Genomic DNA, 17,929 nt, shown 5'->3' with positions numbered 1-17,929 from the left:
ACTACTAATTAATCCTAATTTTAGCCATCCACTCCGACGGGACTTAAAGGACGTGGCAGCCTACACTATATTTTTTTTTTTTTTTTTTTTTTTTGTTAGCTAATTAAAAACATTGAGTTCACCTGACTTTGATGTAAATAATCACGAAAGTACATTTAAGCCGCTTGTATACGTATGTAATTTACTAGCACTCCTACCTACTAAATTTTTAGAAAACGAAACCGGGCCAGACGTAAAGGACTACTCTTTTGTTTGGAACTCGAAAAAACATCATGACGTCAGTCACCACATCACCCCGCAACCTGCGCCCCCATGCGGCATGGGGTGAATAAACTTCGTACTTAAAGAAAAAAATTATCAGATTATGTAATTTTATAACGGTCACAATAGTCAAACGGTTACACACAAGACAACATTATTACTGCTTTTGTATGTGTCCGTTTAAAGTGATCATAATATTATTTTTGGCATCGAGGTTCTACAATACGTTGAACTAAACTTCGCACACACACACTCCCCGTCTTGACACAACACTTCATCCGACCCGCTAACAGAGATTATACTATAGCGCTATAAATGACTGATATAGCGCTATATGCTATATATAGGCGCTATAAGACTTTACAGGAGATTTTTTTTTTTTTAGTAAAAAAAATAAATTCCGGGAACTAACAAATGTCAGTGCGGTCATAGCTACTGAAGTCATCAGGGACGTTGCTATACAGACGTACTTTTTTAGGCTGATTATTACTTCTTTTACTTGTGTAAACAACCGGTATTATTAATACGTGGATGATGTAAGATGCGAACATGATTTGTAAACTTAGTAGTCAAGAGGAGTAAAAGGAGTTAACAAGTATAAACCAAAGTAATTTTATTACTATAACACCAGTAACAAATTTTTACAGACGATAATAATACTCATCATTAATAATAATAATCATATTACACGAAAGACGGAAGGGACAGTAATAGTCCTCAATCTGTACATACCCGATACATAATCTAATCTAATCTGGAAGTAAGAGGATTTGACGACCCTGTAAAGGGATATCGTTATGGAAAATATAAAGATGAGAAGTGAATGAAACCAGGTCGTATCCAGCGTAACTACATGTCTCGGCTGTCTTCTGGAACAAATATAAACCGTAGTATAACTTCCACGTCACCTGCGCAGGATTTAGTCGCTTATTCGACGCAGCATAGGGAGCTGTTTTTCGTTAACCCTAAAGAGGTATCCAAAACCTTTATCGACCTTTATTCCAAACCACCTTTTTTTGGACAAACTATTTACGGCAAAACAAGCAAGGACCTATTATATGTTACAGATGGCGATGAAAATATTAAAAGCTTAGTATTAATTAGCTATCTAATATTTTCCCAAAATCCTGGCGCAGTGACGTGGTGATCTTCGGTTGAGGGTAGCTAGTTCGACCGACCTTTGCAAGAGAGGGAGAAGAAGAGCTTACGAAGGACAGTGAGAGGAAATTGAGCAGGCCACTGAAAGAAATAAACTTCTATCAAAAAACGGGCCGCGAGTGCCCGTTTGCCCTCGTGACGAGCGCGCCGAGGCGTCGTATCTGTCGACGCCTCGTCGCCCGTCCGAGGCAACGGAAAGTGGGTTGTTGCTGTTGCGGTGGAGTGCTTTGCGGATACAAACATGTCAACAATATTTGCTTCTGTTAAATTGTTGTAACGAACAGTTTCATAGGATATGGCTGACACATAAGTTAAATTAAAAAAAATTACGTATAAAAATCACCGGGCTCGCCGAACGTTCACCCTTTCCATGCAATAACGACCGAGGCCCCAAGATTTATCCACGAACTGGTACGCCCGGTAAATATTACAGCTCGGGACGAGGAGAAAGTGACACAAGTACACACATTACAAAACACGTTCAATCTGCCCCGGGACGCACACACGAAGACGCCACACTGACACAGATACTCCCTCTTTCCTTCAGAGTAAACAGACGCCGCCCTTTAACTAAACTGTGTATTAAAAGGCTACAAGTGAACTACACCAGTAAATGCTGTAAGCGTACCTCACGTTAGTGCTACATAGCACATTTGAAGCTATATAGCGGGTCGTGGATCACACTTCCCACTGGTTCCAGCCTATCCCCTGTGTGCCTTGGCATGTTTGCCGAATTGACATGAAAGCACTGACAAATATGAATATACTGTAGTCAACTTCATTAAAACGTTATTAACGTGCCTAAACTCAGTAATTCACCATTTCTACGCATGACAACACACTTTGTCCGTGTTTGGCTCTCTCGCCGCACAGTGAAGCGTTCCCGCATTGACGTCACTTCCGGCTTCCCCCAAAACCTCAAAATGAGTCGAAGGAATTTTCCCGCGATGTTCGAAATTATTGATATTTATCGGAACGGTATCGCTTTTTCTTTTTTAAACTGACGGTTCGAGATTACTAGTAGCCCACTATTTCATTGCACAACAGTTGTTGGGTTTGTGTCACAGGCTCTTTAACTGGCCACCTCAGAGCAAAGAAGGTTGGCAATAACTGCACAAAATCAGTAATAGAATATAAAGTCCAGAAAATGAAATGTCATGTCACTGAATGTGTATTTTATTACTTCGATCTGATGTTAACCCCCACCTCCTGTGTTTAGCCCACTCCTATTGGTCCAGTGGCCAGTGAGACTCCACTTCAAACGAGTAGCCGAGAGAAAGCACCGCAGACCAAAAACCAGGTACACACTCTGAACACACACGCAACTCAGTTAGGTTGCTAACTGAGTGAAACAAAGGATCTGAGGGGCAGCCTAGTGCATGTTGCTGTTCTTTTAATTGGCACGCACTGAAAATAGCACATGTGAGTACAGAAGTATGAAAATACTTCTCTTGATACATGGTGCAATGGAATCGAGATAATGCCACCCCACGACTCCTTTATAACGATAGCAGACACACATTAATAATGTCATAATGATATAGCCTAAGTTTAGTGGGATCTCCTGAGTTCTTCTTTGACTTTTCAGCCGCAGATAGCAAGAACAAATCCATGAGTTTGTCTCTAGACTGGCTTCCCATCTCTGAACCAGCCACACTCTGCTGGCCGCATGCTGCCGTCCTCCCTAAAAATGAGTAAAGCTAAATTGCCATTATTAAACATTGGTTGAACGTTCTTCTTGTTTGGTCCAATCAAAAGTGGACAGTAGATGTGTGTGGACAGTGTTTAACAGAAGGGCTTGAACACACTGAGCTCAGGTGGTGGTAAAGATTCTTGTTTTCTTCTTCAGCCACCATCACAGCTGTAGTCAGACTGGATCAGCAGCACAGAACATATGTTGTGCCTGATGTTATGTTCAGGATAGCTTCTTATTGCTTTGGTGTTGTTTAGGGAGATACATTTGTCTCAATATTTTCTTGAGTTTCCAATTCTGTTTTTTTGCATTTGTGGAAGGTGTTTTACTTTTGAAGAATGCACACAAGTTGTTGCTCTGTTCCACTAAAGAGAAAAACTTGTGGGACCCTTTTTGTGTTCAAGTGTTGAAAGAAATCCAGTTTCTGTATATGTTATGACAAACAGTATGAAATGTTAGTTTTTGTTGTATTTCATCAAAGAATAATGCAGAATCGCGACAAAACTAGTCCATATAAATATTCATACGTTCGCCCCAAATACACTTTGGCCAGTAAAATCTAAAAAGAACATTTAGTGTATATTATATACGTCCGGCCCCTAACACTAAATTCACCTGATTTCAGTTAAATAACGGCAAGTTTTTTCCTTCCCTATTGTAACCCGAGGGATGCAGCAGCAGGGCAGGTTGGTACATAAACAGGTTCTTAAGTGACTTCACCACAACACTGACTGCCATGGAAGTAGAGGGGGGGGGGGAATGGGGAGAAGCACGACCCGTGTCAGTTGACTGAAACGACGCTCTCAGCTCGGGTGCAGAGTGTCAGTGAACTCTCCTAAAAGACTTCTGTATTCAGCTAACAGCAGCCCATCAGCAGAACAGAACTATATGAGTTCATACTCAAACTACAATCTGTTATGCTCTGAGAAGGTGGAAATCTCAAATAATGAACAAATGCACTAAATGGTGGGTCTTATGGGTAAGAATGCAGGCAGATATAGGAGTTAATTGTGGTCTATCTGATGAGTGAATAATTTTTTTCTCCTATCAGATAAGGTGTATTGAAGAATGAAATAAATAACACATTTTTTATGTTTCTAAACATCTACAATAGATAAGAAAAAACAGGCAAATCCTGATTCAGCTATAATATAACTCTTAGCATTCCAATGTGTCTGTTTTCAAATAACCTGTGTGGCTGACAATACCAATCCATTTGAAGCAGAACAAATGGTGTCTCCTTATCATTATCTTTGCATGCCTCCTTCTTTTGCATTCACACACACACAGATGCCCATCGGTCAACGTTTCAAAAGGCGTCTGTAGTTACACTGCAGGCCTTTGGGGCAGGTGAGGTGAGGCAGCAAAGAAAATAGCCCTTCTGCGTGGGGATCTATAGTCTCCTGTGCACTCACACTGTACTGCACACCCTCCACCAAATACTGACTCTGAACTCACTATTTATTTTCTCTTTCCTCGTTCTTTTTTTTTTCCTCACACCGCCCGCTCCTCTTTTCCGTCTGCTCGTCTTCCCACTTCTCCCTCGCCTTCCTTCTATCATGACTGTTCCTCTTTTCCACGGCGAGCCTCCTCTTCCATTTTATTTGTACTCTTCACCTTTTCCCTCCCTCTCCTGTGTGGTTTCTCCTGCGATTGGGCTTCCTGTCTCCTCTAGTCTCCAGAGGGGAAAGGCAGTGAGTCGCAGCCCACTCCAGTGACCAATCGAGAGCTGCTGGGCTCCCATCTCACTGCTGATAGGCTGGGCGGGTCCGTCCAGGTACTGAGAGGAAGGGTTAGCCCTGCTGGCTTCTTGTCTGTCTGCCAACCTGTATCTGTCCGCCTGCATGACCTTCTCCAAGACAGAGCAGGGCTCACCCCAATGCTGTTTCCTCACATTCCTCAGACTATTGTTGTAGAAATCAAAAACCCTTCATGTATCCATGTAAGGTTTGCAAATCATGGAATCATTAGGGCCACATGAGAACCTTTTTTTTGGGGACGTGACCAAAAGTTTAAAGAAAAAAGGTTGAGTTCTGATTATTTTTTCAGATTTATGAGAACAATTCTCAGAATTCTGAGATTAAAAAATAAATCCTGGAAAGAAATTATAAAAAAAATGTTCATAATATTCTGACTTTGTTTTTCAGAAATCTTAGATTAAAGTCAACACTGAAATAATTGTTTTAACTTTTGGTCACGTCCCAAAAACTGTTTCTCACGTGTCCCTAATCCTCTCATAGCAAAGCATCAATTAGGGAATGTCACAATTATTTCCAAACTATCAGTTTGTTTTTCACATTAGATACTGGAGACTTTCTGTAAGAGGACAGCAGGTCTGGCATCTATGCTGACAGAGCAGAGAGTATTTCCAAATCTATCTCAATGCTTACTAACTTGATGTTTTTTTTTAATAGCGATGGTGCAGTGAGGACGTCTTTGTGTAGAAAAACCAAGACGTTAACATCCCTAGGGCTCCCTAAAAAAAAGTGATGGAATTGTAACATATGATCTTTGGCCAACACATGTTTGTGATACTTACACATTTTGTTCAGCAGGGTTGGTCTCCCCTATTTCTTAAGCGTAAATATAATCAAATAATTTAAAAGCTAACAGTAGGCTCTGTACAAAGTACATCACATTCACACTGCTGCCACTTAAGAAATACAGCCACCAGCGCTAAGCTAAAGGTGGCTAATGTTCTGCTGCTTGATGTTTAGTAGCCTCACTTTTTTAGGACACATTGAAGCTTCAGACATTCATCAGTGAGGTACTCCCTAATGTATTTTCCTGTCATCTTACTAAAGACGTGCAGACAGGTGAACTGGAAGTGCTTAAATGCTAACTTTCTTCTGGGTTTTATGACTCATTCCTGCACCACTCAATGCACTGAGGCAATGGTAGTTTTCTTATGTTAGCTGAAATGATCAAGGTAGAAGCACACAGCTGTTGTCTTGTAGGAATTTGTACTTTTCCAGAAGCAGCGTCAGGTTTGTAAACGAAGCCTTTGTTTGTGTTCAGCAGACTACAGTTAATTGACCGGCAAGAAAACGTGTATGTGTTGTTTGATTGATCAACCAGGGTAGCTAAGGCCTGAGTATGGAGAGCAGCTGTAGCCACTTCAAATCTGCCACCTTTTGCAACATTCCCACAAACAAAGCAATCTCATTTTGTGGCAGTGTGAAAACGTGTTTATTTTTCGAAAAGGTTTTATTTATATTTAACCAGGTAAAAGACTCATTGAGATTCCAATCTCTTTTCCAGAAGTGACCTGGCCAAGAAGGGCAGCATGAACAAAGTTAAAACGGATCAAACACAGACAATACAGGCAGACAAATACAGCTGTAAAACACAAATCAAACGGCACATTAGCCAGTCAATATGCAAAATAAAAGAAACTACTACAAATCATTAAAAAGTGGCAACATTTCAAAATGTATTTCTACTGTACAGTGTTGTGTCAAATGAATGCAGCCCACAGCAACATGAAGAAGAAGAGTGGGGGGAGAATGTAATGAATCCAGTAGAAAGTGGTGTGGAACACATGCACACCCGGATATCTCTCACCAGGAAGACAGAGCATGACATTGACTGCCTATAATAAGGCTCAGCATGTCAGAACTAGGGCTTGGCGATATTATGGATATTTGATTGGTTGTGATATGAGGCTACATATCATCTTATATTTTGATCATTCTTTTATCATCAACTTTGCCTGGTTTTAAAGGCAAAGTTAAGTAAACGTTGTTCTAAATCTTCTTTTATTTGCGTTTGCTTTTTTTTTTATAGATGTGACGTTGAGACGCGCCCCAAAGTGCTGAAATGCTAACTCATTTCCAGGGTTAAGACTCATTCCTGCTCTACTCTATTGACATTAAGTGGGCGGTCCTTACATTTTGTATTAAAGTTGACATTTCAGGTGCACTAAATGCATGGGAAATACAACTAGAAATGGAGATGGGTGAAATGTTGAAATGAATAGTAACCCGCTGTATGAGCATGTATGTGATGTCAGAGCTGTTAGAACCAATCATGTCCAGTCCCAAGAGTAGTCATTGCTTTTTGTTATAAGGCATTAAGTGAACTTGCAGCTTTTTTGCATGGCAGCAATATCAATGTTTTGAATGCCTTCCTGGAGGTCACAGCCCTTATGGACTATTCAGACAACGTCCACATTAGGCTGGCTACATCTGAAAACATTTCCCTTTGTGAGGATGGACAGCAGGACACTGATGGCCTGAGAGGATCTGGGCTGGAATTTGTGCAAATAAATAAGAAGATGGCTTTGAATTGCTAAACCATTGTTTTGTTTCGTCAGTGTACAGAGAACTTGTTGTTGTTTTCACACTCAAACAGCGTTTATTTGATCCCTCTGTTATGGGACTTTCGGCCACCTGTACTCATTACTCTCTTTTACTTCTCAACTCCAGGTGATGAGTTCAACCAATGGGGAGCTGAATACAGACGACCCCACTGCAGGACACTCCAACGCACCAATCACAGCAAACGCAGAGGTGGAAGTGGCTGATGATACCAAGTAAGGGCACAAACGTTAAAGCAGAATATGTGTAGAGGATTTCAACACCTTTGAACCACCAGCAAACCAGATTACAAGCAAAATACATTTGACTTGAAACAAACAGGTAATAACACGGATGTGCTCATGTGACTGTCACCTGGACTTCCTGTAGCGTTTTTACTGCAGGGTTTGGCTTCAGAAAGTGTTGACTTTGCTCTAACATAATTTTGATGGTGCAAAAAGTCTGCCTGTGCTCTTCTTTTTTCTGACACTCATTATTTACAGGAATTGCCTTAAGGTTTTTAAAGGGAATAAAAATACTTTTTCCAACTAAGCCACTTTAAATAGTACAACTAGGGTGTTACAGACTTATGTCATGATTTTCCTTTTCTACAAATCCTCTCCACCACACAGAGTTCCCGTTGCCGGTCAACATGTCCGTTAAAGTTTAAATCTTCCGGACAAAATGAGAAAAGTGCCGGTCAAAGGTCTTCTTTGTTATTTATTGAGCTTTAAAACAAATTGATATGATATTAAACAAACTAATTATAGTAGATTAACTATTCAAAAGTGTACAGTAACTTACAATAACACAGGAATAATAAACGGAGCGCTCTCTCCCTCTCCTGACAGCCCGCCAGTATCATGCAGCTCGCGGATCCAGTAATGAGTGACCCGACAGCAAAACTAAACATATCTATAACTAGTTACGGTAGTTTGAGAGGTAATTAAAATAGCTACGTGTGATATTCTAACCTGAAGTGTGTGTTTAGTCCGCTCACCGCTGCATGTGATCATGCAGAGCTGCGTGTCGACTCGTCAGCAGCAGCTGATCTCTCTCTCCCGTCAGATTAGACTTTACTCACGTTTATGTCCATATTGATCAGGTCTAGCTAATGATATGACTACCTGCTTATTAAAAGACACCTAAACAATAAGCGTCGCTATGCAACTGGGTGAGGCCACAAAGTATAGCGCAGCATTATTTGTTTACATGCACACCAGAACCCCGAGGCATTACCAACAGATCAACGCACAATCAACCCATACAGGACATCTCTTCTCCACATTAAGTGATAGACACATAGATTGTATATATAAAGGGTTAGATATTAAAATTGACTCTTCTTGTCTGTCACACACTCTTCTTCACTCTTCTTGTCTGTCACACACTCTTCTTGTCTGTCACACACTCTTCTTGNTTGTGTATCAGTGTTTATCTCCGAGTTTGTCTTGTTTTTTCCCGGATTTCCCGAAGCTTTAATGATCATGGTGAAGAGGTGTGTCGTTGGCGGGTGTAGCAACAGCTACACCCGCCAACGACACACCTCTTCACCATGATCATTAAAGCTTCGGGAAATCCGGGAAAAAACAAGACAAACTCGGAGATAAACACTGATACACAAAGTTGACATGCGGCTATACCAGCAATGCTACACTGTGTGATGCTGGGACGGGCTGAACTCACCAGGATTAGCGGAACCACACGTGACGTCACGACACAGCACCAAGCAGTGGCAAGTTTGAATCCAGATTTTTCTGGATACCTCTGAATTTGACCCATTTTCCCGATATTAACAAGTGATTTACAGCAAATAGGAAACGATATTCGATCTATATCACGTGTTACTGGAATAAGACCCAACAAGTTAATGCATTTTGAAACAGTTCTATGATCTTTCAGCTACAGTAAATTATGCAAGATAAGGACTTTAAAGGTCGTTTTCTCAAAATGAGTTTTTTCTCCTACTCTGAGTTCGAAATTTCAACTTCAGTAGCACGTAGACACACCAAACCTTCCAGTTATATTCCTATCAATATTATGAAGGCTTTTACAGAAGGGTTTGTTCATATATCATTCATAGCCTGAATTATACAACATTGTATACCTAAAAACATGGCAACAATTGATATTTTAGGGCTGTTGACAGTANTTTCCTTTGTATCAGCAACCAATCGTGAAAGCACAAAGGGGTCTTAAACCAAGAAACGAAATCTCATTGGCTGGTGTCAATTTCAGACAACGTGATTCGTTCAGATGCGTCACGTGGTGTGCTAAAACACTTCCTGGTTAGCTTTCCGCTAGAAATGTAAATCTCAAAATGGCAAAAGAACGGCGAAAAAAACGTTTACAGAGAAGACGGCAACAATTGTCACTTGCACGAAGCAAGGTTATACAAAAAATAAATGAACCCCGAACATGAAAATACCTTCACGGAGTGCGTTGATGCGCAAGCTGTCATCCAAAGAACAGGAGGTTTAGCTAGCGCCTCACTGCAATCTTTAAAGGTCGTTTTCTCAAAATGAGTTTTTTCTCCTACTCTGATTTCGAAATTTCAACTTCAGTAGCACGTAGATACACCAAACCTTGTTATATTCCTATCAATATTATGAAGGCTTTTACAGAAGGGTTTGTTCATATATCATTCATAGCCTGAATTATACAACATTGTATACCTAAAAACATGGCAACAATTGATATTTTAGGGCTGTTGACAGTATTTTCTGATTTATGCAGTGATAAAAAGAGATATCCAATATCCCTTCTGTAAAAGCCTTAGATACTAATATGAGTACAAAATGAAACAAGAATTTTGAACCTGGCTTTATCCAAAGTTCAGATTTCGATTCCTGAAATGTGTTAAAATATGCACATATTTGATGAGATAATGGCTAATTTGCATATTTAAACATGCTATTTCAGAAAACTTGTAATACAAAAGACAATTGCCTTATTGTAAGTAATTAACTGGAGAAATGTCTAGCTGATACCTTTAAGTTAAAAAAATTACCCTATTCACCTGGGGTGTCTCGCCTTAACCTGAAAAGGGCCATTCTGTATAATCATTACTTCAAGATGTGTTTGGTACTTAAAGTAAAGATTGCAAACATCTGAATACTTCATCCACCACTGGTCATAACTCAGACACACATTACAGACGTACCACAAATCTGCCAAGGAACCATTCAAACAAATAAACTAATGTGCTGTAATGTCCTCCGTATAGTTCCAGGTTTGGCTTTTTTTCAGTTGTCGGTTCATCCTCGGGTACATTGCAAACAACACATGAAGCTCAGCAGAAGCTCATGCAGGAAGATTATTACGCGTTTCAATCATTTTCTCTCTCTTTTAAATCTTAAAGAGGTACCATTATGCTTTTTGTGCATGTAGGTCTGAAAAGGCTAAATCCCAATGTTCTCTCCAGATGAAGTTCTTCTCACACACATATCTTAGGCAGAGCCAGACCCAAGCATAGGCTGCTGTCAGTCGGACCCCGAGGCTGAGCTTGTGTCCCTGCGACGACACTGTGTCCAGAACACTCTCTTTTCTGCTACGGGAACATAATAGAATAGAATTGGAGGATGAAACCCTCTTTAATGGTCACACATTGACCTCTGCATTTAACCCATCCTAGTACCAGGAGCAGTGGGGAGCTATTGTACAGCACCCAGGGAAGCAATGGGGAGTGGAGGGGTGAAGGAGGTTGTCTGGTGCCTTGCTCAAGGGCACCACGGCAGGGCCCAGGAGGTGAACTGGGACCTCTCCAAGTACCAGTCCACACTCCACATGAACTTTGTTGGGACTTTTGTATGGACTAAAAGGAGTTTAAGAACAAGTGGCTTATATCACCACTATTCATCAGGACTGCTACCCGAACCACGCACAGTTCACAGTTGGATAATCGCAACAGGGTCAGTTCCCACTAAGTTGGTGATTCATGGCCCCAACCTGTAAGAAAGCGTTATTTCTTATGGATTTGTTTGTTGTTGAAACAAACAATTACCTGTGGGGGAACAATAATGTAACACTTGTGCTTCCATTGGCTAGCGATCCAACAAATTGTATGTGATAGGCTAAGGGGCGAGCCATCTCTAAGTGGTTGACCAATCACAACAGAGCCGGCCAGCTAACCAATTAGAGCACACTGGGCTCTGGTTTCAGACAGAGGGGGAAAAGAGGTGCTGCAGCACAGGCAGTATGAGAAAAATAAAGAGCTTTTTGAACATTAAAGAATGGAGACATGTCACAGTAGAGACACTACATACTGATATACACCTGAACATCAGCAGGAGAGGACTCTTTAAAGTAGAGGCACTACATACTGATATACACCTGAACATCAGCAGGAGAGGACTCTTTAAAGCAGAGACACTACATACTGATATAGACCTGAACATCAGCAGGAGAGGACTCTTTAAAGTAGAGACACTACTTACTGATATACATCTGAACATCAGCAGGAGAGGACTCTTTAAAGTAGAGACACTACATACTGATATGAAGCTGGAAATGAGGATAATATATCAGCCAGCCTGAACCATTCATATTGTTGCAACCCTCCTCCATGATGTGACCCTCCAGTTCTTCTCACTTCCAGCTCTTTGGGTTCTCTCCATCATAAATCACCCACATCTTCAGTGGATGGCCTCCCATTAGGTTGTGCAGTTGCACAAGGGGGGTCCTAAAGTGTCGACCTCTGAGAAGCCCTCTGTAGCAGCCCCCCAGCCCTGTAACCTTGTGTCAGGCATAAATGATGTAGAGAGAGGCAGGAGTGACCTTTGTCCTTCCTGGAAAAATGACCTCACCAAAGCCCCCGGCGCTCTGTTCAAATCTGCAGAAGAAGCATGTCTCTGGAAAAGATCCCCAAGGGTTTCTTTGTTTCATTAAAACATACCAATATTAAAAAGGAAATAAATAGATGTATAAAACATGACAAGGTCAACACTTTAATAATTAGCTTGTCTGTTTTCTTCTGTGTTACTCTTTAGCAAAAAGGAGGATTGCACTAATAATAAAGAGCGGTGATGTCAGCCTCTTCAAAAGAAGGTCTGGACGGAAATGTGCAGGCCAAATGCGTGGAGCTGAGAGAAAGTCTGCAAACAGGGATTCTAAGTGATGACAGTTACTTATGTAACAGCAGCTGCAGGTCATTACAGAACGCTTGTTTAAAACAGAACATTCTAGTCTTGGTTTTCCATGGTAAAACCAGCTTTTGCTTAAAGGAGTAATGAAGCTTATACGTAAGTGTTATATACTGTATGAATGAACCTTTGCTTTCTGCTGTTTGCCTCTGTGAGGAACCTTTCTTTCAAGCTGAAAATGAGGTTGGTATGGAAGCCGTGAGAGGGTAGTCTGATATAAAAAATGATTTCTAGTAATCCATATTCTAACTTTGCATTTATGAAAACAGGTGAAATAACGTTAACAGACTAATAGGACTAGAACATTTATATTTTCTCCCAGATATGTTTGTTTGTACACTCTAAACATAATGTGCAAATACTGAGTGTTAGCAAGTTATGCTACATTTCTTTTATGTTTTTCATTTGGCTACAAAACATGTGACCTACAGTATTTAGAACAAGGAGTGGTGATGTAATTCAGCCTCATGTGGCCAAGAGAGGTAATACAGCAAATGGAAAATCTGAAGAAAATAGAAGATTGCAAAATGTATTCATCCCATGGCTAAACTTTTTTGTTCTAACTGTTTCATAGATTTTGAAAATATCGTAATTCAACATATGATCCTGGCAAAACCTTTTTTCACCTGCTCATAACAGGCAGATTTCACAGTAATTATAATAAAAACGTAGCTCAAGCATTTATGCAACTTGATTTGAAGCGTGTGTGTGTGAGGGGCAGAACTGTGTGTGAAGTAGGGCTGGGCGATATGGTCTCTAAATGATATCGCGATATTTACTGACTATATCGCGATATACGATATATATCGCGATATTCTGAAATGTCCTCTAAAAAAAAAAAATCATTTTTTTTAATTTAAGCCCTTGATGTTTACAGTCACGCCAGTATGATGATTCTAGTAGTCCCTGCAACATATGTCTGCATGAAAAAAATCGACTAATAATGAAGAAAATGAACACATTTGTTGCCATAATAATTTATGCACTAACTACATTACTACTTGTACTACAACATTTGAATCATCAGTTCTTCCTCATTTTCCTCAATTGTTCATATTTGGTTTATTAAAATAATGATATTGTGGTCATTGTTCAAAAATGTCTGCTATTATTATGAGTAGTATTATTATTATTAGTATAATGTGCTTTCTGCCTTCCTGTCATTATCAGGAGTTAGACATGTAATGGCTATGTATTAGATTAGATTAGAACCTTCATTCTCCTAAACTGCTGGGACATTTCCCTATAGCCAATACCTTTTATATTTTCTACTCTTCACTTACTTGTCAGCATAGGTCGGCATTGATGTACAGAGCCGACAGAAGACCTTGTTTATATTGGCATCATATTGAGAGGTGCAGTGACGCGTCCTAAAACCAGGAAGTAAGCTGCTCGTTCCCTCGACAAAAAAGCAATGGGATTTCTCCATAGGGTTTTGGAAAATAGCTGGAAATAAGGTCTGTGGAAAACAAACCTGTTTGATAAATGCACGTTTTGTTCAGCCGGATAATATCCACATGTCTACCCTACTTTTATAATCATAAATCTAATCGATAGATTATAAAAGGGTTTTAGGACGCGTCACTGCACCACTAGAAGCCAACTCCATCGATCAAGCTGGCTGAAACTTTCTCTCCCTCTTCTTCTCATGCTTCCTGTCACTCTCCTTTAACTCGTCCGGTGACTTTCTTTTATTTGAAGATAGTTTTTTGCCCGGCGCTCCGCAGCAAACAGCTGCGGAGCCAGCGCGAGCAGGCTCCCGTTTGCCTTTCACCCAACAACGACAACCGCCTCACGAAACGCTATGTTGTAGCGTTAATAAACGAAACAATTTAACAACATTGCTTGTCAAAGTACCTATACCACTGGACAATTTAATTTTTTTTAAGCAATATTTTTAGTGGCCCGAGCGGGCAAGTGGAAAGTACGTTATGCTGGCCCGGGGTGTCTAAATAGTGCTTCCGAGCCAGCGGGCCATTTATAATGTCGAGCCCTGCTCTCTTTCACTGTGCATGTGTGTAATGTTTGTGTGCAAGTTAGACGGGGCCTGCGTGTGTGCCTGCGTGTGTGACTGTGTCTATGAGGGAGAAAGGAAAGCTCATTTTGGCCGCGGCGGGAAATTGATTTGACAACATAATACTCGATGTTCACGATGTGGTCATTTACGACATCGCATGGAGTGCAATCCACGATGTATCGTGTAAACTCGATATATCGCCCAGCCCTACATGGGACTGAAGAGCCATCTAAACTCCCTGGCCTTCTCTGAAGCAACATGTGACTGTCTGACTCACTGTTGGACCCACATCAGTAAACAATATACACTAAGAGCCGATTCTGAAAAAAAGGACCATGTGTCTTTGCTTCAAAGCATTCTCCCAGCTGCTTCACAACACTCCTTGACATATTCTATATATTATATGAACTAGTAAAACTGTGTTTTTTATCCCCGCGCATAGAGTCACTCAGTGTTACTGCTCTGAAAGGCTTTTAAAGAGCATAGAATCATCTCATTTAGTTTACAGGACGCTCACTCAGGGTTTTCAAATGAGCTTATTGTTAGCCTCACAGATGTCCTGTGTCTGTGACTCATCTACCTGTCAGTGTTAATATGATTAAAAACACGTTTTATTCACAGCATGTGAAGTGCATTTGAAGTGCTGAGAAAGGTTTTTTCTTTTTCTTTTCTACTAGAAGAAATGCAAGCAGGGGAACAAATAACATTATTGAACAGAGCAGACATGCTTATGTCTGCATTTAGTTTTGTATAAACCATACTACTTTTAATAAGTATTTTCATGATCTAGGTTCTATCATCAAGAACAGTTATTATTGATGTATTACATTTTATAACCATCATTATGAGTTTAATAATTCAAATGACTGCAGACAGATAATCAGGTTTTAAAACATAATGTACTTTATGCTATTCTTGAAATGATATGCTACCTTAATAACAGTGAAAAGTGATGTAAACTAGAAATCCAGATAGAAATGTAGAAAAACAAATTGTATTAAAAAATCCACATTTATGTATCACTATAATTAAAGAGGCCTATGACTTAATTATGTTCACCCTTTTTATGGTCATAAAACACATTTGGACCATACGGGGATTGAACCTGGGACCTTTGCATTATTAGCAGTGCAATATGAGTTGTATACGCCTCACACAAAGGACAGCCGATCATCTCATTGGATATTTACATTTGCATACGTGTCCACATTGAGGTACTGTACATGTCCCTTTTATTTCGGCTCTGATATACATACCTCTCCGGCTGTGCAACTTCAGTGGAGCATTTCATCAGGCTAACAGATTAGTGGGGGGGTGTCTGTAAACACATTTAGTCTGGTTGTGACGGACACAGAGGAGTGATCGGGGTCAGTTACCTTCTCACGCTCACACATGTTGACTGACTGGGGCAACACATGGCTAAGTCAACACCAGTTTAAACAACAAGCACACAAACATTTCTATCAATAGGTGAAAGCAATCTGATGCATTGACTGTATTACTGAAACAAATGAATACTGAATAATAAAGGAATAAAGTACAGTCTTGGTTTTAAGTTACGAATTAAGAACCTTCACAGTTACTGTAAGGTCAACACAATGGCAATTTCTGTGTGTGCAGTGGTCACTATTGAGCCAATTTTAAAACAAAGTAAACCATGTCATGAAATAAATGAGTTCTGCTTCACCACAGACATGCAAGGAATGGCTCTGATGTCACGCTAAATCACATCAAATGTCTGCCACTTCAAGCTATATGGAGATCAAATCAAGTAAATAAGAAGTGGGGATTTTTCTTACCACCTATTTCCTAGAAATGAGGAACAGATGGCAGCCAGATATGCCTTTGCAAAATGAAATGTCCTTCACCTCTCCATGATGTTCCTTCAAGTTAATTACAGACACAGAGCTTTGATTGTAATGGTTATCGTTAACTTTGAAAATGGTGTATTTTCCGCATGTTTTATCATTTTGAAGCTGGCTGTACTCATGCTCAGACATGCTTGTGGACTGAAGCTTGGTGTAAGTGCAACTCAAGGTATACATATAGACCAGCCAAAATAGATATGAAGTTACTGCTGGGTAGCTGGAATATGCATCCTCACACATTATGTGAGTGTTGATGCAGGTAAATTACAAAGTAACATTTTCTTCATTTAGCATTTCGAGAATAAAGACTAAATGTTGCAAATAATGTTGGCCTCAACCCTTGAATGGTTTCTGTATTCTTTGGGATACATTTTGACAGGCTGTGTCCATGTGTAAAATGGGTGTGATAATAGTGTAATTAGAGTGCAACATGGTTCTAATAACAGTGTATTATAGGTTCAATAACAGTGTTACATGAGTCTAAGGGTGTAACAAATGTGTAATATGGGTGTAATTAGTGTCATATGGGTGTCATATGGTTCTAACAGTGTAACAACATAAGTGTGACAAAAGTAATATTGGTGTAACAATGGTTTAATAATGTGTCTTATGGGTATATTACCACTGTTATATGGGTGTAATGTAGAAAATAGCAATCAATTACTTTACCAAAATATTGAATGCCCATGTAATGGTTAATGTGTATGCATACGTTCCAAGTTTGATTGATTCTCAAAAGTTTAACGATTATTCTTGATATTTGGAATACATTTTTGAAAAGCATGTTTTCCCTTATGCCTAGGCCTAATACTCTTTTGTAGGTAGGCCAAATTTATTTTAATGACACCTTTAAATGAACCATCCTTTGTTCTTAAAGCAATACAAGAATACTTAAATAGAAACAAAATAATATTTATTCACCAGTCAAAACATGAAGTTCAAAATATGAGGTCTGAGGACTGAAATCCTCACACTGATGTGCGTCTGCAGAGCCTTCTGTCACCTGGCAACACGTGTTCTTTTAAGACCATCTGTACAGTACGGTTTCTATTGTGCGTTGTCTTAGCAATAAAACATACTGACAGTGATGACAAACATGTTTCTCTTTTATATTCATGTATACATCAGCTGAGTTTCACAGAGCCAAAGAAAGAAGAATATAATACAACATCTGATAGATTGTAACATTATCAGGGGAAGCTAGTGACTGACATAAATAGGCATTTTGGAGCTTGCAGCGCTCATGCGACATTGTGGTGTGTGTTTTTGGTACATCCCTGAAAGAAGAGTCTTTACACACATATATCCCCCTCTGTACCGGGCGAGCGAAAAAGGGTGGCAGTGGTGTTGGTGGGTTATCAGTTCTCGAGGAAAGCCACGTAGTCAGTGAGTCTGGCCAACTGCTGCTCATTTGGAACCAATGAGACGGGGGGAGGATCTGTGGGGAGAGGGGGAGAAGAGGAGAGGCTGAGTCAGAGGGGGGGGGGATTCTT

The 17,929-nt window shown here is 40.1% G+C and overlaps 1 protein-coding gene across 1 annotated transcript; it reads left to right on the top strand.

Annotated features, from left to right (window-relative positions):
• Window positions 1-2,638: 2,638 nt before the first annotated feature.
• Window positions 2,639-8,080, top strand: LOC104946655 (casein kinase I isoform gamma-3-like; the record flags this gene model as incomplete). The annotated part of the gene is made up of 3 exons (XM_010772529.1): window positions 2,639-2,719; window positions 4,788-4,889; window positions 7,540-8,080. Coding segments are annotated over 3 exons (294 nt in total), but the record flags the coding sequence as incomplete, so codon positions are not given.
• Window positions 8,081-17,929: the final 9,849 nt, after the last annotated feature.

The sequence above is a fragment of the Notothenia coriiceps genome, unplaced genomic scaffold (assembly GCF_000735185.1).
Source record: "Notothenia coriiceps isolate Sejong01 unplaced genomic scaffold, NC01 NC01_scaffold00011264, whole genome shotgun sequence".
Taxonomy (NCBI): domain Eukaryota; kingdom Metazoa; phylum Chordata; class Actinopteri; order Perciformes; family Nototheniidae; genus Notothenia; species Notothenia coriiceps.
The sequence above is the reverse complement of the archived record's forward strand: the minus strand, read 5'-3'. Positions and strand labels throughout refer to the sequence as shown.